The 20,721-nt window shown below is 47.9% G+C and overlaps 1 protein-coding gene across 5 annotated transcripts in view; it reads right to left on the bottom strand.

Annotated features, from left to right (window-relative positions):
* PAX3 (paired box 3) overlaps positions 1-17,932 on the bottom strand; it is a 76,493-nt gene extending 58,561 nt beyond the window's left edge. For 2 of the 5 annotated variants that reach the window (XM_082055898.1, XM_082055900.1), the window contains exons 1-4: positions 17,601-17,932; positions 16,433-16,668; positions 14,929-15,058; positions 14,167-14,301 (exon numbers count right to left, since the gene is read on the bottom strand). In XM_082055898.1, coding sequence (XP_081912024.1) covers positions 14,167-14,301; positions 14,929-15,058; positions 16,433-16,668; positions 17,601-17,685 — 586 coding nt within the window. In that variant the 5' untranslated portion in view covers positions 17,686-17,932. The remainder of the gene's footprint in view (positions 1-14,166; positions 14,302-14,928; positions 15,059-16,432; positions 16,669-17,600) is intronic. The other 3 variants (XM_082055899.1, XM_082055901.1, XM_082055902.1) reach the window with 2 other exon arrangements.
* Positions 17,933-20,721: the final 2,789 nt, after the last annotated feature.

Below are 20,721 nucleotides of genomic sequence, written 5' to 3'. Positions count from 1 at the left end.
GCAAAGATCCTGTATAAATATCAACTAATCTTTTAAATTTCCCTTTGGGGATATAACTAAGCCACACAACACAGATACCTGGTGGTACATCCTACATGCCTTTGCTCAGGAAAAATCCTCAGTCATTCAAACAGTGCAGAATTATTCATAAAGCCAGATTCAGATCTTCGTTGCACTGCTGGAAATTAAGGGACTTGCACAAAGGAACTACTCTGATTTGTTCACAGCGCCTGAATATGGTCTTAAAACATATCTTGTATTATGGCACTAATTTCTGCCAGTTTATTGGAACATCTGCATGGAAATATAAATTTGTAATGCCCCAATCCAGCATTTCTTCTTTCACAAGAGTAATCAAGTTGGTAACGCAAATTATGCTTGTTTCCTCTTTGTCACTTATCAAAACATACAAAAGGAGATCAAAAATTGTTCTCTTAGTAAAATTTGAATCAGTGATACACAGTAACTTCAGAAACACATGGGAAAAAGCAGGTGACGGGATAAATCCAAATGTACTGAACTTGATGCTGAGCTCTTTACACAGTTGTCTTCCCTGTGCAAAGACAGAGACAGATAAATGCCCAAGTACAACCTGGATATTTGTTTAACAGAAACTTGTCAGACAAATTTTCAGATGTTAATTCTGTTTTGGTACCTGTAAAGACTCATTCTGCAAGTGCCTGTGGCACTTATTCTGCAAGTGATTGACGTCTTATGAAAAGCAGCAGCAAAATAAGAATCCCTCCTGGTCCTCACTTCTCCCTATCTCAATCTCTCGCAAATTGACAGTGGTTTAAATTAGGAAAAGGAATAGGGTAAAAATAATACCGTGAATTTATGTAGTACTTTTCTGCTAGGTAAGTCAAAGGACATTCTAGAAAAATAAATAAGTACCTTGGAGATGACAATACAGAGACATGATCATGGTCAAAAAATGTTATATTCAAATTGCAAGAGTCTCAAAGACTCTATGACTTTTGTTCCACAGAGGGAACACAATTCTCCCGTTTCCCAAATATGTTTTAAGCTCTGTACATGACATCCCAAAGTTTTGTTTTCCACTCTTGAAGGTGTCAGCTCAAACAGTATGAAATAAGTGTTACTGAAACACATTCTTGCTAAAGTAGCAGTACATTTTTTGGCATGCCTCCAGAATAAAGCCTTGCAGGTAACACTAAATTGATGCTTAAATCCATTTTTAACCTAGGTAAATGACTGCTGCACTTAACATCATGTAAAAAACCTCCCAGCTAAAAAAAAAAAAAATAAAAATAAAAAATAAAGGTTTCAAAAGCCACAAAGTGATAATGCAAGTTTATACTGAAGACCTTCCTCTGGGTGTTATTTACGTTACAGATGTGCAGCTCAGAGGATAATTTAACACACCACAGTTATATACTTCAACTATTTATATTAAAATACATATAGGCTATCTTCCCACCTTAAAGGTGATATACAGTATATGAATAATGACTGTTTTCTGAAGGCAGAAAAATAGATCATCTTCCCCAAAAGTACTTTTAGAAAAAGAGCTTCCTCTTCTGCCTGGCATGGTGCCTTCCCAGCAGGGCAGAAGTGCAATTTTTGACACCTCTTTATGAATAAGTAAGAAAAGGCTCATGAGATGTGATAGTTTAGTAGCTTCCAAATAGGCACATCAGCAGGGGACAGAGACAGTTCAGGCTGGGTACCTCAGTTTGCACATGATCTGTCGCCTCCTCTGCCAGGGGAGAAAGGAGCCAGGTCCCAGCACCAACAGCTCTCCCCATCTCACCTCAAGAAAAACCTGCCAGGAGACAAAGCCTGGAAAGTTTCGAGTTTGGCCTTTGAAGTTCTGCCTTGGCTGACTGATGCTCACCCATATATAACTAGAAGAAAAGACTTCCATTGTGCTACTCTTTACACCAAGTGTATTATTCTCCAGACAAAAGCTTTTGCGTCTAAGTTTTAAACACACCTCTCTTGCGGGTGTACTGTTTCTAGGCCATAAAATCTTTTTTGTTCATTAAAAAAGAAAAAAAAAAAAATAGCTTTCCCTCCTCAGGCAATCTACGCCGCTTGTTAGTTTTTTGTATTACTTCTTGCAAATGGATACTGCAGCCACACAGCAGTTCAAAACACAACAGCCAGTTCTCATCCTCAGAAATACAGTATTTTTCCCCAGCATAGCCTCCAGTGGCTTATCCAGCCCAGCTTTAAATGAGAAATACAACCATTGTAGGAACTCTCTGGTTTTATACAGGACCCGGAGAATAATCGCTCTCCCTAAAAACATCTTCAACATCTGGCAACTTGCTATTTGCGGGGTCTGCGCACTGGGTCAGGGCAGGGGGTTAAGCAAGGAACATGCTCAGCACCTGCTCGCTCTCTGCCTGATTCTAATCAGTATTCTCCTCTCATGCCCAGGAATGCCAGAATTCCCCTGTTTCCTCAAAAAAAATTCACTCTTTCCCCCTCAAGGAAAAGCGGGGGAGGGGCAGGGAGACAGAGAAAAAAAACCTCTCTTAGTTTAGAGTTAGACCTAATTTCATTAAAGACAATGCAAGTCTTGCCATTAAGTTCAATAGGCTTTTTTGAGGTTTATGAGAAATCTCACATGCTTGACACTATTAATTAGAGGAATCAGTGGTGTTTAAAAAAAAAAACAACACCCACAGACAACACACATCCCACAATTTTACTGTTTAAAAAACTGACTGTAACAAAGCCATTTTTCTTGAAACTCTAGAAAACAGTAAAAACTATTTGTATCAGATGCTCTGGAAATCAAATCTTGTCTTAGGAAAAGTTGTACTGCAACTGCACTTCTAAAAACTTCTATTTTCTTTTTAAGACCTGTTGACGAGTTCAAGCCAGTCTATCAACTGGAACTGGCCCCTCAGTTTTTTGGCTCATAGCTTTATGTCCAAGTCCTTAGACTGTTTCTCACTGTTCGGAAAAGTGTTTATAAAAGAAAACACAGATTTCATATTTAAAAAAAAAAAAAGTTTTAAACCAAACCAGTTCATTTCTAATCAGTCTGTGTAACACAAAACCCCACCACTGAGAAATGCATTCTGTTGCAAAAAGATTTTGAAAGCTGCAGATTTAAACTACAAATACAAGCAATATACAACAAAAGAATGTTTAAAGCATGGGGTTTGTCTCCTTTTCCTGCTCATGTTCCTATTTTTAAAAGTGCATTAGTAAAGAAACAAACAAACAAAAAATTTTAAAAGAAATAAAATAGTTTAAGTAGTTATCCAGAAGTCATCGGAAGTCATGGTATGTTCTTAGTGAATGCAACAGCAACACCCAGTTCTAGAAGATAAAACAGTCCAAGACCTGCATGCCCACATAAATTTCAAGCATTAAGTATTTATTTAGAACCAAAGATTATTTGCATATATTATTGAATAGATTTTCCACACCACACATTTGAGAAAATTGCAGGCTATTCATGTGAAACCCAGCAAAACCAGTGAGAAGTATGTATCATCAATTGCTGTACTCCAGCAAACATATTGTGGCTCAGAGCCTCAGTGCAAATTGAGGCAACACCTCTGAATTCATTAACTTAATCCCAGACCATACGAGCTATTGATCTACTTTTACCATAAATAATAGTAATAAAAATATTAGAAATAAGATGTTGATTCTTGATGCATTTCATCAAAACGCACTCGCCTGCTGCGAGCGGGGGCTGCAGCATCGCCGGGGTCAGTTCAGAAGTGCTCCGCACCACTGGTCCCTCCACAACAACCCCATGTTCCCCTGTTCTGCCACCCCAAAGGCTGGAAGCCCAACTGCTCTTCCAAGGGCAGGTTTACAATCCTTTCTAACAACAAAGCCTCATTGTAAAACATCATTTCATCTGGATTTGCAGTTTCAACAGGTGAGCTATGGCAGCTGAACCTGTATGGGAGTTTTGACTTCTGGATCTCAGACATTTAGAAGTAACACTGGGGGAGGAAAATACTGGTTCCAAAAAAAACCAAATACACCACAAAAAACACTACAACCCACAAAGATACAAAGACATGATTTGGCAGCTAACACAGACAGATGTCCTACACTCCAGCCTATTTTCCATTGCACACACTGCCGGGGCGCACAGCAATGACACAGAAAGCAAAAAAACCCAACAGCTTCTTCCTGCTCTGTGGTTCTCGACCACGCAGAGGCAGAGACCGGTAACCAGGGGGAGAGCAAGCAGTCCCATCTCAGCTGGCTCCAGGAGCAAGCAACACAGAAAGTCTCTCCGAGAAACACAAAGAAATTTATACCAAGTCCAACCAGTTCTCCAAACCAAACTCAACTATTTTAGCACTAATTTTATTATGACTGCTTTTTTTCTTGGTTGTTTGTATTTAGAGGTATCACTTACTTATAAACATGTTGGTCACCAAGGTCACTCTTTCCTACTCAAAAACGGTATTAAAAAAACCTCCCATTTCCTACCTCAGAGATGCAGAACCACGAACCACGCTCACCACAGCCCCATCAGAAGGCTGGTAAAGACCATGGGAAGCTGCCTTTGGCAGCTGCTTTCCCCCAGCTGTAGGAACTTCAGCAGCAAACCAGCACCAGCTGTGCATGTAGGGGGAAGCCATTTAGCCCAAATCACTAGGACCTAATGCATCTACTCAAAGAGCTGAACGTCACCAAGTGCAAAATACCACTTACAAAGCACAACTGCAACCACAATATCTCCATCTAGAGAACACAAGAGCCCTGTGGAAGCTGTATGCTTCATATTTAAAGTAATGAAAAGCACTTACAGGTCTCCCAGAAGAGAATGGTAGAGGCAGAGCAAGGCTGGAAACATGGAGACAGCCCTGAACCTTAAGGTGCTGCCCCCAGTCCTGGTCCCTGCTTCCAGCTCACACTCAGAGAAGCTCAAGGATCTGGCCCTGCAAAACTGATCCAATGCACTCCAAGGGCACCCCAGTCATCAAAACCTCAAAAGCTAAAATGGGAAGATCAACATAGCAAGAAAACAAAGCACATCCAAAAGAGTTGCCCTTTGCTGTCCTGGGAAACTCACCATTCTGCATGTCCTCCCAGTGCTACCCAAAAATAAGTGCCAGGTGACCTATTTCTTTAATAGAGGGACTTTTTTTGCATTATGACATCCAGGATTGGAAACAGATGAGCCTCCACTCCACTCTGTGATCACCTGGGAGACCTTTGGAAGACCTTTTTTTCCCCTTATAAGTCTTCTCTGGGGTGTTTTACTTCTAGTATCTGAATCCAGATAATAGTAGTTACAAGTAAGGTATTTTTAGAATTCTTTTCATAATAATTATAATTTTCTGATTTACTCTTCAAGGGCTGACAAGTCTGTTCCTGATATCAAATTAAGAAAAATATTTCTGTCATCAACCATCAGTCCATCTTTTCAGCTGCCAGCGCAGAAGTACAGTAACTTTGAACCCTGGATTGTTCTAAGTTCTTTTTTGGCCAAGTGACCTCCAAGAAAAAGACAGAGAAAAATCCTCTTTATGCCTGTCATAGCGTAGGGTTTGACAACTGTTTCAATTAGAGCTCCTGATTTCATTCCCAAAATTTCATTTGCTCTATTGATGAGGATGAGGGGTTGCGGGGAGGAATGTGGTGTAGGACATAGCGTGCCTCCCTTTGTGATACCCTTCAGCCAGAGAGAAGCTGCAGACAGTTTATTCCTCATACGATTCAAACCACAGGGGTCTGTGTGACATTATATCTGATAAAGAAATTACTGCATAGTCATTTTTGGATCACACATCCAACATGAGCCATACCGTAAATACAAAAATCCTTAAGACGGGTCCATATATGGACTTGTGCATGATATAAACATTGGTCATGTTTGGCAGAAAGTCTACATCCAGACAAATATCTGTTTTAAAAAAACCCAAAGGTAGAATATGTATCACTGTCCTCACCACAGCTCTCCATGGAAATGAACAAGTTGAGTTCATGGACTTTAAGCAAATTTACACCTAAAATGCTTTCAAACAATTTTAGCTGTTCCTCTGCAGCAAAATGTCTCCTAAATTAGCTGGCTACTTGTAAAGTATGAACGGACTGATATTTTATTCAGAGATAACCAGATAAAATAAAAACAGTGTATTTAAGAAACAGAATGTGAAAAATTCTGATTAAAAAAAAATCTGGTTTAGCCCTTTACTCTGCTGTTGGTCACTACAGCAGAAAAGGCTCGCCCTTGTAAAATCACCATGACACCAGGAGAGAATCTTCGGTTACACCAGGCTTCTGACCACTGCTCGTGAAGCTAAATTTCAGTGTCCAGAAATGCCATTGGAAGCAGCAGGACCTGGATCTCACGCTCCCACACCCTACAATTCAGCTGAAACTCCATATCATAATTACAAGCCGACATAACACATCCAGATCGCACAGCCACTCCTATTGAGGATGTGGTGGGATATATTTTACTATCCCTGAAGTAAATACAGCTTTCTATAATGCAACAAGGAACTGATTATTCTCAAGGACACTTGCCTGCCATTCAGAACAGCCTGGCTGACCTGACTTTACACCCCCTTTTTGAGAGGGGACAGTACATCTGTCCTTGCTGATGTGAGGTCTATAGAATCAAATCCAAAGAAAACGCATGAAGTGCTGCAAGCTCATTTGTGTCCTCTTCATACTGAGAGCCCAACCTGGAGGGCTGGCTGGCTTCTCAAATTCCCTTTCTTTTAGTGGCAGCCCTGGACCATTTATCTCCTATATGATTTGGTATTTAAAAAAAAAAAAAAAAAAAAAAAGAACAAAACTTTTTTTTGTTAGACTACACTCCTCAAAAATATTACATGCAATAAAATTAGTTTGATTAAAATTCAGTGAAATACCACCTGTTTTATCTGTTGTAATAGTAATATTTCAGTGCATTGTATACTAAAAATGAAACAATTCAAACTAAACCAAATCAAATAATGCTAAACAAAAATTTCCCACAAAACTGTAAGGGCATACAGTGCATACATCCAAAAGACCATGCAAAATAGGGATTCCATTCAAATTTCACATCTCATTAAAGACAATTTGGCCATTAATCTGTACGGGTTTAGCAGCAAAGAAGGATTTTCCAAGACAGATAAACTGAAATGATCCTCCTTTGATCTCCGAGGTTAAGAAACAGTGACAATGGAAGATGAACAACAAGGGGCAGAACTACTGGCCTTTTTATGTGCCACAATGGCATCAGCAAACAACTGCTTAATCAATATTTGGCCAGGGACACTGAAAACTTCCTTTTCAAATTTTAATTCCTAGTTGTAAAACAACTGTAGGGCAACCAGCAAGATAAGACATTAAACTGACTTCTTAATTGCCTTTTACTGTCTTACTAGTTATATATGCACATTCTTAATAGTTCGTGAATCTTTATTTACTAGGATGAATAAATGACCTGTCAACAATTACGTCAAACTCCGCTAACCAAATAATCTCAGCACATGACACACTTTAACGCTAATGTGTCCTCAGTGAGCTTTAATTTCATTACTCTTCACTTTTTTTTTTTCGAGGCAGAGTGATTTAAACTGAATTAGTTTAACAGCATGGGGCAGGAGTACTTCAGGGCAAGTAAAGTAAAATGCCGCAGTCACACTACACTAAACAAGGTCTTGCGGTGAATTATGTTACTGTACATCATTTTTATTAGCTAGAGAGCTCTGCGTTTGGGGAACACTTGGAAGTATCCTGCATTTCTTTTTTTTCTTTCTCTAGCCACACACATTTGTTATGTAGGATTTAAAGTGACATTTACATGGAGAAATTCACATTGACTGGGTTGCTCTGATTTATTGCTTTGCGTTTCACTCAATTTCTTCTTAAATTAACCAGAGAGCACTTTGTAGTTCTGCTTCATTTCCCAATGCAGTTTTATTGCACAGCCCTGGGGACTCCTCATAATTGATCACTATCAACTTTATTAGCCTCACTCTCATAAACCCTGCTCCAAGTCTTATCAATAAGTAAGCCTAATACCAAACTAAACCTCCCATAAGTAAGTGTTAGATAAAAGTGTCGTCTTTGACTGATACAACAGAGAATTACTCTTCAAAATCAGACCTGGAAAATAATCTCTTTTAAGGATTTCATCAGCATCAACTTTCACTTTCAGCATTAATTTCTATTTTTTTTTTATCAAATTAAAATCTCTGCTTCTTTGTCCACTGATACCATCACTACCTTTGTGTAAACACAGATAGAGATCCTTACCCTCAATGAGATTTTTGCGAGAGACTTTCACTCAGGATTAGAGTCACACTCTCGTTTAGTGGGTACTTTCTATTAACAGAATAGAACAAATTTGGGCCCCATTCTTGCCTGCCCCAAACCACGTGAGTAACTTCACACACATGAATAGGCCCTTTGAGTGGGACTCCTCGCCCTCACCCGCATATGATAGCGTCTGCAGAACTGGAGGTCTGATACCTGATCCAGTAAACCTAAACCTGAGGATTTCCTCCAGAGCTGCAGTTGCTCAGCACATTACAGAGTTGGTTTCAAGAAGAGCCTGATCCCTACCATGGTAAATTCCCACTGACGTCAAGGATTTTGCAATAGTAGGAGAATCCAGAAAGCCAAAGATAAAAATCACATTTTCAGAGTAAGTCCTAACCACCCCGAAGTTAACTGACCATGTTTCTTGCCTCAGACTTTCCAGAATGACACTGTGTAAGTCTAATGAATTATTAAGATTTTCAGAGCAAGCAAATCCAATACAAACTTGGGTATTAATTCAAGTAAATCAACTGCTGTGTGCGAAGTAATCCTGATATTTGCTAAAATACTGTTTGCCTTTGCTCTAGATGCAGGCACGTAGAAGAACTGGAAAAGATGGCCACAGTGGTTCTGTTTGAATAGGTGCTGACTCTTTTTAAGGTAAGAAAAGCCTTCTAGGATGGTGAAACATGCAAACCCGTCAAATGAAATCATTATTTCAAGAACAGGATATGGTGTATCTATATATTACTTCAGAGAGACACTGCTAGACTGAATGACACCCTTTCTTTCCATAGATGGAAGTACTAGTAGTGCTTGCATAAGGTGATTATTGTGCAGTTGGTCTGACAATTACTGCTCCCTTCAAAGTCCCCCAGCTCACCCTCGAGACAGGAATGCACGGGCTGCTCTGGTACCTCTAGAGCAGCAAACTCTTCTCTGAAGTTACTCAAAATGGAAGATATTTAGTACCTTTCTGAAAATGCTCTGCATGCTGGGACATCACGCTCTCGATTGTTGGCAAGTTATTGATCACTGAAGTCATTAGTTTTTAGCTCAGAATAATGATTTGTAAGGGGGAGCCTGGCCCAGAGCCCCACAGCGACAACAGGTCAGGCAGAAGAAACAAGAGCTCTGAGCTGCAGTCCAGGTAGAAGAGACTTCATCAACCTATTTCGATTTGCACTTGTGCAGAACCTGGCTTTTCTATCCAGGACTGGACTCACACACTACTGAGATATGAGGAAAGAAAGAGAAAAGAACACACAGGAAATACTATTACTACTACCTTCCTTGAGCCAAATCTTGGAGCCACTAGGGAATTTTTCTTAATTAAGCAGTATTTTCTTGCCGGTTCCAAGACCCTCAGAAACTAAATTCTGTTCAAGTTACACAAGCTGATTTTTAATACCTGCTAGTGACCAAATACGTAAAGTACCATATGAAATTCCAGAGTCAAGATGATCACTGCCTGCAGCCACAGTCATCACGTTTCATTCAGTAAATGAATCTTAACTGGGAACATTGAGCAAGGGAACACATTGTGCTTCTCAGCCATAAGACACAACAATATTTCACATGACCAGTAAGTCCTCTTACCACTGCGCCCCGGGAGAGGACACTGGAGCAAAATCACGACAAGCCCTGTATCAGAAAATCACAACCAAAATCTAATCCCGCATCTGCCTCCTCCCATGCTCCAGCCACTAACTCAACAGTCTACGATGCAGAAATGAATGGGATGACTCAAACTGATATCTGGTGCCTGCATGTTAATCCTGTCCCTTAATAAACTGCCTTTATTAGTTTAACAACCTAAAAATAACTGGCTGCCTGATACTGACCAACCCTAATCAAAACATCTGCAAGCCCATAGAGCCCGAGCTACCCTTCAGATCATGTGCCACCACTTCAAAGCCTGTGCATCAAGTCAGTAATTGTAACATTGCATCTAAATATTTAAGCTAGGGGCTGGTAGTCGCGTGTCCCATTTACAGTCAGCATCTGTCTTCTAATTCCATTACAGCACAAAGCAAAAATGTTTCCCAAAACTCACAAACAGGAAAAGCATCACACAGCTAGAGAAGGAGCAGCAGCTTGAACTTTCTAGCTGCTGAGCAGGGCTTTTGTGCTGAGGTCCTTTTTTTTTTCCCTCCCTTCAAACTCCCCACATACACACACAAAAATAGGGGTGGTGCCGAAATTGTATTAATGTGAGCCTCAGGCACACAGAAAAAAAGAAAAGAGGAAGGGGAGGGAGAGGGGGGAAGGGTTTGGTCCAAGATGAAAGTAAGAAGGAAATAAAGGAGGCAATTTAGTCTGCTGTAGCCTGAATTGCTCTCAGTACAGCCAAGGGTAGAGGCTTGGGATGAGTAGGGCCCTTTTTGGACGGGTGCGCATGACTGGGGGAGGATCCACCAGGACAGGGCCTGGGGGCCAATTCCGCCGGCCGGGAACAGAGACCCCTTTGAGGGCAGGCGGGGGTGTCCCAGCCCCGGCCCCCACCCCTCGCAGCGGCCCGAGGACCAGCTCTACACCCCATCGTTTGAGTGCTGAAAGCCACCAGTTTTTGCCAGAAAACAACAGCTATCTTATGAAGTGGGGAGTTATCAGATTAGTCAGCAAACCATGCTGCACATAACTCCTGCTAAAGGTACAAGTGACTCCCTCTTCCGTAGCGGTTATGCTAAAAATATGCCCTGATGTGCCATATAAAGGCACAGAAGTTTCTCTTTCATGTTCTTTATTTATGGCTTATGCCTTTAAGAAAAATACATCATGCATGCAGAATACGGATATGCTATTATAGAATTATCAGCTTCCTGATACATGTTGTGATAATCCAGGTTTTCTTTAAATATATGTCCAAAATCAGGGTAGAGAGTGACACTGACAGGAATACCAAAATAGAGCAAAGAGGGCTGTACATGTGCCATCTGCAAATGCCTGAGAGAGAACAAGATTAAAGTGTTAGTAAACAGAGGCTGAAACAGAAATATAGCAAGGTATGTTAATGTTTACTTATGCTTACATATGTGACGGGAGAAATCCCAAACCACATGATATACTGTTTCTATCACACTTTTTTCAAATATATCATGTTTCTCTTCCCTAATCCCACTCTGCTATAAATACTGCCCAAATCCCAAATCTTGAATTAGCTGCCATTAAAGTGACTACAATTATTATCCTTTCCCTTATGAAAAATGCCTCTCCCTGAGCCACCCAAAAGCCCATGGCAAGGAGGGGATTTCAGGTAACATGAGCAAACATCCAGAGCGATTCCCTGCTCCGCACTCAGCCCCACGACTTCCTTCCTGATCCGTCCCACAGCCTTCCCTGGCATCTCCCTGCACCCACACTCCTGCTACTGGGATACCTCAAACCCCTGAGACACCTCAAGCCTCTGAGACCAGAGCTTTAAAAATTACTCAAACTATAAAAGACTCCAAAATACTTCATTTCTTTCACTCCATAAGGTGGAGCACTCCCACAGAGAGCTGTGAGAAGTGAGGGTTTTGCTGTGCACCACCGGGATAACGTTCGAACGGACTGCAAGCAACCCCAGCATTGGAGGGGCACATGAGATGCCCCATCAGCGGGCACCCTCTGCCACCCCAGGCCTCACAGCCAGGCTGGGGGGACACTGGCAAACACGATCCTGCAGCATCAAAATCCTCAGGAGCACTGCCATTTATTTCAGTAAGAGAGCAGGATCTGATCTGATGATTTTTATAGACAGGGTGAAATCGAAGCTCCTCTGCTGGCACTGTGAGTTGATGCAGAACCTTTTTTGTTGAGCGGGTACAGAAAGTAGTGGTGGACTTAGTTTATGGTTGTTTTTTTTCCTTGTAATGAGCTCACTGGTGTGTTTTCCCTATACTATCACACCATACATAAGGCATGTGTAAGGTAACAAAACCTTTCTTGAGCAGCAGCTCTCTTGCATCGCAGCATCCCAGACACTCCAGTAATAAGATTAAGCAACAGCTTGCTAATCAGGGAGGGGAGCAGGCGGTGCTGCGGGGAAGCGCATGCTCTCCCTCCAGCTGCCAAACCTTCCCAGGCGCTGTCACAGAACAGACAGGATTATCAAGCTGCCATTCGCACACAACTGCCCAGCCATGTTCATCCAGCACAAACCTGTGTGCACAAGGACAGGATAGGGCTGCGCCACCTCATTTAGTCAAGGGGAATTTTGACACCAACTGAACTCAAAAGAAGCAAAGTAGAACCCTCATGCCTGCAGAAAGTGAAGGAGAGGGTACATTGGAAGACAGAACACAGCCTCCTCGCACAACTGTGCTGGGGGGCACGAGTGAGCCCCTGTTCTCAGTGAGGCACCGCCAACCCCTGCAAGGGTCGTGTTTCAAAGAGAAGCAGATGGGTGGGTTATATTGATAAAAATATTTTTTCTTTTGCTGTGTCTATTAGTTACTCTGTGTTCCGTAAAGCGGGGATATTATCAAGGCTTCCCATCTTCTGTTTCTAATCTGTATTGAACAATTCAGGAAAGCAGAAAAGCTAGTTGTTTTAACAACTAGGGCACTGAGTTTAGCTATTTTTCCTTTGGTGTCAGATCCCTCTCAGAACAATTCTCCATTGCAGGAGGTTCTGGTGGAAACTCTGTGACCCATCACACAGGAGCAGCTAGACTGAGAAATCAGACTGTGCCTTCTCGCTTTAAAATCTATTACTTTGTTAGCATCTTCTGCGTGGTTATATCCACACAAACACATCCACACAAACACAGACACGCAGATGAGGTTTCCCTGAAAGCTTTAGTAACAGAGTTGAAAATTAAGTTTGGGGAGTGACTTGGGACTTGTTCCTACACAAAAAGGAGACATCCTACTTTTAAAGAACAGGTTTCAGTTGTCTTTCTTGAACAGCACTCAGCATCTCAAGATGTCTAGAAATGCTAGCAACATTTTCTAGGTAAAACCAGCTACTTTTTCCTTGGTGGAGAGTCCATAAAACTGCGTGGAGCATCAGCTATTAGGGGCTCATTGAATAATTCATCCCTCATTGCAAGCCCATAATGTCTTTTCTCAGCCTTTTGTGGAGCTGTTTTCTCTTCTTTTCTCCTTGAATTATAAAAAGGTTGCCTTCTTTTGTTCACATCAAGCTGCTGCTAGCTGAAGCTTTGTCTGTGCAAAGCCAAAGTGTGAGTTTCAATGGACTCCCCCCTCTTTGTTTTCCAAGTTCATCTCCAAGTGTAGATTGTGTATAGAAGGCCTTCTTTGTAAAAGCTGGAAAAGTTGTACAAATGTTTGACCAGCTCATTTGGTACTTTTGTCTCGCCTTCTCCAGTGCCTGTGCATGTGCTGGGCAGCCACTTCCATGCAAATGCTGCCCAGCTGGGCCCTCGCCTGCCCCTCTGCCCCGGCCCAGCCGGGGACCTGGGCACAACCGCACTGAGGGCAGCGGCTGCCCCCCGACCGGCCCTTTGCCTCTGCCTTGCACAGGTTGCAACCCCCTCGCAGCCAATATAAGCTTTTCCCAGCGTTTTTTTTAAGAGGAGAAGAAACAAAACATGCAGCTCCCTGCCCTGCCCATGGCTGCAGAGACTCGAGGCTCCACAGCCTTTGGCTACAACCGCCCCTTCTGTGCAGCTGCGCCCTTTGGCTCAGCTCGGGCTGGGAGAGCAGCGGCTGTCCCTGCTCTCTGGCCCCCGTCCCTGCTATCAAAAGCCAAACTGGTGGTGACCCCCGCCATTGCCCCACCTTCACACCATTCCCACACACTGCAGGGTCACAGGATGGGATGGGACACACGGCAGACACCCCGTCGGCACGAGCTCCTCACCCTACACCTCCCTGTGCACTGGCCCCAGGATGACCTCCAGAAATAGGGGAGAGAATGGGGAGAGCAATACCCACCAGTACCCTGGGCTGGCATGAGCTGGTCCCAGGGCTCCGCGGAGCGTGGGGGGAAATGGGACTTTACCTCTTTCGCTGAGGATGCCATCAATGCTGTGCTTGGCCTTCTTGTCACCTTCCTCCACCTCCTTCCTTTCCAGCTCGGCTTCCTCTTCCTCACCTTTCCCAAACTTGCTGCGCAGGATGCGGCTGATGGAGCTCACTTTAGGGGGAGCACAGAGCTGTGACCGGGCTTGTCCCCAGCAACCCCCCACAACAGACAGACCGGGCAGATGAGCCTTAACTCGCATCAGTGCCGCTACTCCATGTAGCCCCCTGGCTACTACCAGTTGGGGCCTCCCACTCCCCAACCTGCGGTGGGGTTTTCACAGGACACTGTCCCACATGGCACTCCAGTGCAGGCACGGTGGACCCCCAAGTATTTTTTTCCCAAACCCAGGCAGTGGGTGATAAGAAAAGGCAGCGGACACTAGCATAAATACCGCACCAGCTCCATTTCCCCCCCGACAAAGAACCCACTGGCACAGTGAGCTGCTCCCCAGCCAGCTCCAGCTTCCCATCTCCGGGTCTCCAGCAAGCCCCGAGCCCTCTTTAGGCAGCAGCCCGGTGAGGACGGCAGGGGGAGGAGGAGGGGATGCAGTTGCAATTTAATTGAAAACACCCCCACTGAGCGCAGGAATCCTCCCGGGATGGGTCTGCTGGTAGCAGCCTGCTAACGCTGACCGCTTCAGGGTTACCAGCCCGGCTTGGGGCTCTCCCCGGGTATCGCGCTGCCCTCCCCGTACCGCCCCCCGGCCGCCGGGATGTGTCCAAGCCCCCCGCCCCGTACCTGACGGCACCGTGTTGCGGTCACACACCCCGTCCTTCAGCAGCTTGTCCCGGATCTCCCAGCTGAACATGCCCGCGTTTTCCCGCTTGTATTCCTCGATTTTCTTCTCAACATCCGGCGTCGTCACCTGCTTCAGTAAAGACAAGGCGACCGGGCACAGTCTGCAAGACCCCGAGCGACTGCCACCGGGATCCCCGGTGCGGCCGGAGCCTCCCCGCCGAGCCGACCCGCACCGCTGCCAGCGAGAGCCGACACCATCCCCGCTTAGAAACTCCATTTGAAGCACCCCCAGGACGGTCAGGTTAAAATCAGAGGGGATATAATCGGTAGCAACGGGCTCTCATCAGACAAATACTCCCCGCGTTAAACGAAACTTCCCAGGGGTAACTCCGCTGAAACCCGCCGGGGTTACACGGAAGGTGGGATCGAGCTCTCGGCAAGTAAAATCCCGAATTAGGCAGCACCGGCTGCCGAGCGGCCAGGAAAAATCCCGGGAAAATTCTGTGTCGGGAGTAGAGGAGGACGCCGTGTGAGCGAAGCTCCCAGTCAGTAAAGTTTCGGTTGAACAAAGTTTGCAACCCCAAATAAAAGTCGTGTAGTAAAAACGCCGAGAGCTCCGAGTACCAAGAGGTTTCTTCGATGGCTTCGTGATTTAAAATAAAGCCGAATTCAAACAAAACGAAAGTCTCCTCTTTGGAAACAGCTTTTCGGTCCGGTAACACATATAAAAAATATCTCTAGTCATAATACCGAAAGAGAAAGCTCAGGCATTGCCACTTCAGAGGCAACAAAGAGAAAAAAAAAACTAGCAGGTAACTTTCAATAAAAACGCAAGTCGTTACTTCGTTTTTGTGGGAAACAAAAGCCGGAGTAGGACGAGGAGGCTAATCTTGAGAAAACGATCCATATTTGTATGCATTATTGTGAGCACAAAGTTTTTAGCGGTGTAGCTATAAATACACGCAGCTTTGGAGCAGACAGAAAAACAAACAGAGCAGGAGAAGAAGGAGTGGGCAGACAGAAATACAGGTAATTTCTTTTTTTTGTTTGTTTGTTTTTGCTTTGCAACGAAAGAAGCGAGGGCCCGATCCCGCTTCTCGGTGCAAGCCCTGCTATCCGACCGCGAGGCTGAGCGTGGGGCGCTCAGGGCTTTGGACAACGAAATGTTCACAAAACGACTCCTTTCTCCCTAGTTTCGCTTGCGAAGCTTTTGGTTTGTATTTTTTGGTTTTTAAAGAGCATTTTCTTAATTAAAAAAATGCCATTAACTCCAACAATATTTTTTAAAGCCTCGGTAACTTTTGGAGCAACAGGCAGGCGGTGCTGGGACCGGTTGTTGTCTGCGCCCACCCGCGGCCCCCGCACGGTCTCCCCGGCCCTCCCGGGGTGCTGCCTCCCCGCCTGCAAACCCCGGAGCCACCCTGGGCTGAATCCCGGCTGGGTTTCGCTCCCCGCCGCCGCGTCCGGGGTTTGCCCGGCTCCAAGCGGGCGCAGAGGGGCTCACCTTGGGCTTGCTGCCGCCGATGGCCCCCGGCCGGATGGAGCCCGTCTCCTGGTACCTGCAGAGAATTTTGGAGACGCAGCCGTGGGACACTCGCAGCTGGCGAGAGATGACACAGGGCCTTATGCCATGGTGGGCCATCTCCACTATCTTGTGTCGGATATGGTTTGGTAAAGGCCTGCCATTGATAAACACTCCTCCGAGTTGATTGACTCTGCCCTGGCCTAGAGGAGTAGAGACTAGAAAAGGAGGGGAGGGGAGGCAGGAGGGGGAAATGGCGTTAACGTCTCCTTCGGATCCTGCTGGGTCTTTTTTTGTTGTTGTTGTTATTGTTTTTTGTTTGTTTGTTTTTTTCTTTTTCTTTGCTTTTCTGTAAAGCAACTCGCTGCCACCCGCCCCGCCCGCCCCGCAGCGCGCCCGGGGCCCACCGGCCCCCGCGGAGCTCCGCGCCGCCGCTTTAGTGGGCAAGAAAAGGCGGCGGGGCGGCTTCACCTGTTGCACTGGCACCGGAGCCGGGTGTCAGGGCTTGCCTGACTCTAGCAGAGAAGCGGGGAAGCGGTGCGGGAAGCCTGCGGTTTCCCCGGGCGAAGCCCCGGGATGCGACGGTGGGAGACGCCGCAGACGCCCGTCCTCCCGCCGGGCAGGGGGCTGCGGGGCTCCCCGGAGCTGCGAGGCTCTCGCACCGCCACAGTCTGAAGGAAGAATCACCAGTTGCAGCAGCCCGGTACGGCCGAGGCAAGCGCTCGTTTCTAAAATCCCTTTCGATTTCGTTTATTTTTTTTTCTAACTTTTCCCCCACCTCTTTTTCTAACTTTGGGGTCCCCAAATCACTGCCCTGGCACTCTGCTGAACAGTGGAACCTCCCGTCCGGTTCCCTCCGCTCCCGTTGCCGGAGTGGAGCGACCATTCCTGCGGTGCGAGGCCAGAGCCACCAGCCCGCAGTCTGGCATTCCCCGCACGGCCCCAGCCATGCCCGTCCCAGGACAGGGCCCAGCTCCAGCCCCGGCGCGGGACGGCGGCCTGGCAGCCCGGGGGTGTGAGCCGTGCCGGCTATCCGGTGAGCTTTCCGTGTGCCGGCCCTCGGCGGGCCGGGGGAGTCTCTTTGTTCCTGCCTGCCGGCACGGAGCAATTCTCACGGTTCCGAGTGGGAGCAGACCGGGAGCGGCCTTACCTTCCAGCGGGAACCCGCTGCGGGGGTAGTTCTGGCCAGCCCCGGGTCGCATCATCCTGGGGACAGCTCCAGCCAAAGTTGTCATCGCGGCGGCGACGGCCCGGCAGTGTTATATCCAGGTGAAGGCTGATCTAGGAGAAATCCGCGCTGTCAGCGAGTCCCACCGAATCAGCAGCGGTCCCGGGAGGGGGTGGGGGATGCCACTGGGGGGCGGGGAGGAGGCAGCTCCGCCGCTGCCCCTTTGTCAGTGACCCGCGCTGCCCCGCACCGGGAGGGCAGGGGCCGGGGCCCGGCCGGGCGAAGCCGGGGGTGGGGTAGGCGGCGGCGCTGTCCCCGGTGCGGCGGGGAGCGGCAGCCGCGGGGCCGGGAACATTTATCGTCTCCGTCCCCGGCGCGGCTCCGCAGCGGCACCGCCGCGATTGGCCGGCAGCGCCCGGCCCGGCCGCGCCGCCCCCGCTGATTGGGCGAGAGAGGCGGCTCTCCCGCATCGCCCCGGCCGGCGCGGCCGGTACGACACGGCCCGGTACGACACGGCATGGCCGGGAGCAGGTCATGCCCCGACGGCCGCCCCGAGGAGCGGTGCACCAGCCGGAGCGGCCCGGGCCTCGCACCCGTGGGGACCCATGTCCCTCCGGGGCTCCGCGGAGCCATAGCCTTGCCCCGCCAGGCAAGAAGGGACAGTTCCTCGCTGCCCGTAAAGTGCTTTGTCTCCTGGTTCTGCTCCTCCGAGCACGAGTAGCGGGGACGAGGGGGAACAACCTCTTTTTTTTATATATTTTTTCTTTTTTAATTAAAGAAAAAAGCTTCTTCCTTCCACCGAAATCTCTCGCCGTCCAGAAGAGAAATATCTGGACCAAACGGTGCTAACAGCTGTGAAAGCGAGACCTGCCATTGAAATCTCCGCGGGGATTTCTGCTTTTAAAAATCGATGGCACGAGTGTGTCCCTGCATTACACGCGTATGCGTGTATATGCGGGTGTGTACGGGTGCGAGGTGGTGCGTGTTCAAGTCTTACTAGCAAGCGTTTGTTCCCAGGAATTTATTGTAGTATTCAAACTAAACTGCTGGAAAAATAAAAGAGGTAAAGTCTGCCTAGGAGCTGAAGTGACCACAGCAGGATATGACGCCAGGAGTGTTGTAAAGACTGTCTGTCCTTAAAGAAGGTACTATTGTGCATGGCCTTTTATTTATAACTTGGTAAGTGCCAGCAAACTCGCCTCCTTTACACTCTGAAGTGCCAGCCCAGCTTTCCACAGTGCTCTTTATTTGCAATAGTCTATTCAGTAACTGTCACTCCAGAGCTTCAAGTTATTCAAGACCTTAATCAATCACAAGGATGAGAATCGTTCAGGTTTCCCCCTTTGAAATTAGGGAAACAATGTTTGCGGGGCTCCCAGTCCGCTTCTTCTTTACGGGCCGGGACATCGTTTCGGGGCCGGTACCGGCCCCGGGGCGGGCGAGGATTCGCGTTATTTGAGCAGAAATCCGGGGCCGGAATGACAAACGAATCGGGCCGCGGAGGGAAAGGAGGCAGCGGCCCGGGGCAGGAGGCGCGGACTTTGCCGGCGCGCTCCGCACCGGAGTGCTCGGGGCGGCGGAGCCCGCAGACGGAACCGGCGCACCCGGTCACTCGCGGCACCCACCGCGACGTGTGTCCCGCCGCCCTAGAGGCTCTGAACCGTGGTCCTGCTCTTTCCAACCTCCGCGCCCCGGCGATCAAACCGAGTGGTTTCCACCACTTTTTAAATGCATAAAAATAAACCTAAAATCCTGTGTGCTCGGCGGCCGCCGGCTCTGCTCGAGAAAGCTTTCCACACGCCCAAGAAACAGGTTGGCAAGAAAAGTTCACACGGCAGGAGAAGCCCCCGTGTATTTTACACAGCGGTTGTGTTACAAAGCATTCCAATGAGCGAAGCTTTGAGAAACCCTGTAGCGAGCCCTGTGAAACCCCAGTGCCGTGAAGTCCCGGCCGTAGCGGGGCAGCGGAGCGCGGCCGCCAGCCGAGGGAGCGCCTGCGGCGGCCGCCCCGCCGGGCACACCGCTCTCGGGAGATATTCCAATGGCACTGGTCACACCGCGTTACTTTCCACGCGTGTTTTACTAGAGGAAGGAAGGCGGGAGAATTGCTATTAGGAAAAAAGGGCGAAGTTATTTAAGATTTAATTCTTGCTTGGGAAGCGCTCCCCGGGAAGCAGGGACGCGCGGGAGCGCACAGAGCACAAACAGCACCCCCCCGGCCCGCCCCCTCAGAGCCGATATCGCCGCGGCCCCGAGCGTGGGAGAACCGCTTCCCACTCGCGTCTGCGGCGGGGGCTGCCACGGCGAGCCTCGGGCCGTAACCCACGTACAGACGAGGAGGGGCCGCGAACGGGGACTGACTCGACCCCTCACCCGAGCAGGGGAGGAGCAGAGCCCCTCGCCCCCGGCAGCGAGCCGGCCCCGTCCGTTATTGTCCGTTATCTTTCCCCCTTCAACGCCGTGCGTCCGTGTGCGTGGCGTGTGCGCGCGTGTACTTGTGTGGGCCAGCGTGCGACTCCGGGGACATCCCGGCAGGCCCCGTGCCCTCCGGTGTCAGGAGACGTTTCGGGCTTCCTGGAGCTGCCACCGCTCCCGCAGGGGCCAAGGGCCGGTCGCACCGGAGCGGGGCGCACCGGCCGGGGCGCACACACCCGACGGGGCTGGCGGCTACGCTCTGCGGCCGCGGCTCCCGCAGCACCCCCGTGTAACCGGCCCCGTGGGGGTCGCAAGGAACGCAAGAATTCCCCCAGATTCCCACGTCTGTTACCCCACTCCACCGGGACAGGCTTCGGGAACGGACTCGCGTGGTCTGGAGGGGAAAGCCGTGAGAAACCCACCTAGTCTAGTCCTGCGCTACCAGACACCGAGTGCTCCAAGATGAAACAGCCGCATCCTCCCGCACGGGAACTGTTAAAAATTCAAGGGAAAAAGATTAGGCACGAATGCCCGGCCCCGCTCCTCCCTCCTCGCCCCCACCCCCGCATTACAGTCCTTTAGGCCAGCAGAGATGATTTCACGGTTTTCCAGTGGAAATAGCTAAAAATGCTCCTGCTAATTACAGAGTTCTTCCAGGCCAGGTGCACTTTTAATTGGATTAGTAAGA

This window comes from Streptopelia decaocto (genome assembly GCF_964273445.1).
Source record: "Streptopelia decaocto genome assembly, chromosome: 6".
Classification (NCBI taxonomy): Eukaryota; Metazoa; Chordata; class Aves; order Columbiformes; family Columbidae; genus Streptopelia; species Streptopelia decaocto.
Note: the sequence above shows the minus strand (reverse complement) of the source record. Positions and strands in the feature narration are given on the sequence as shown.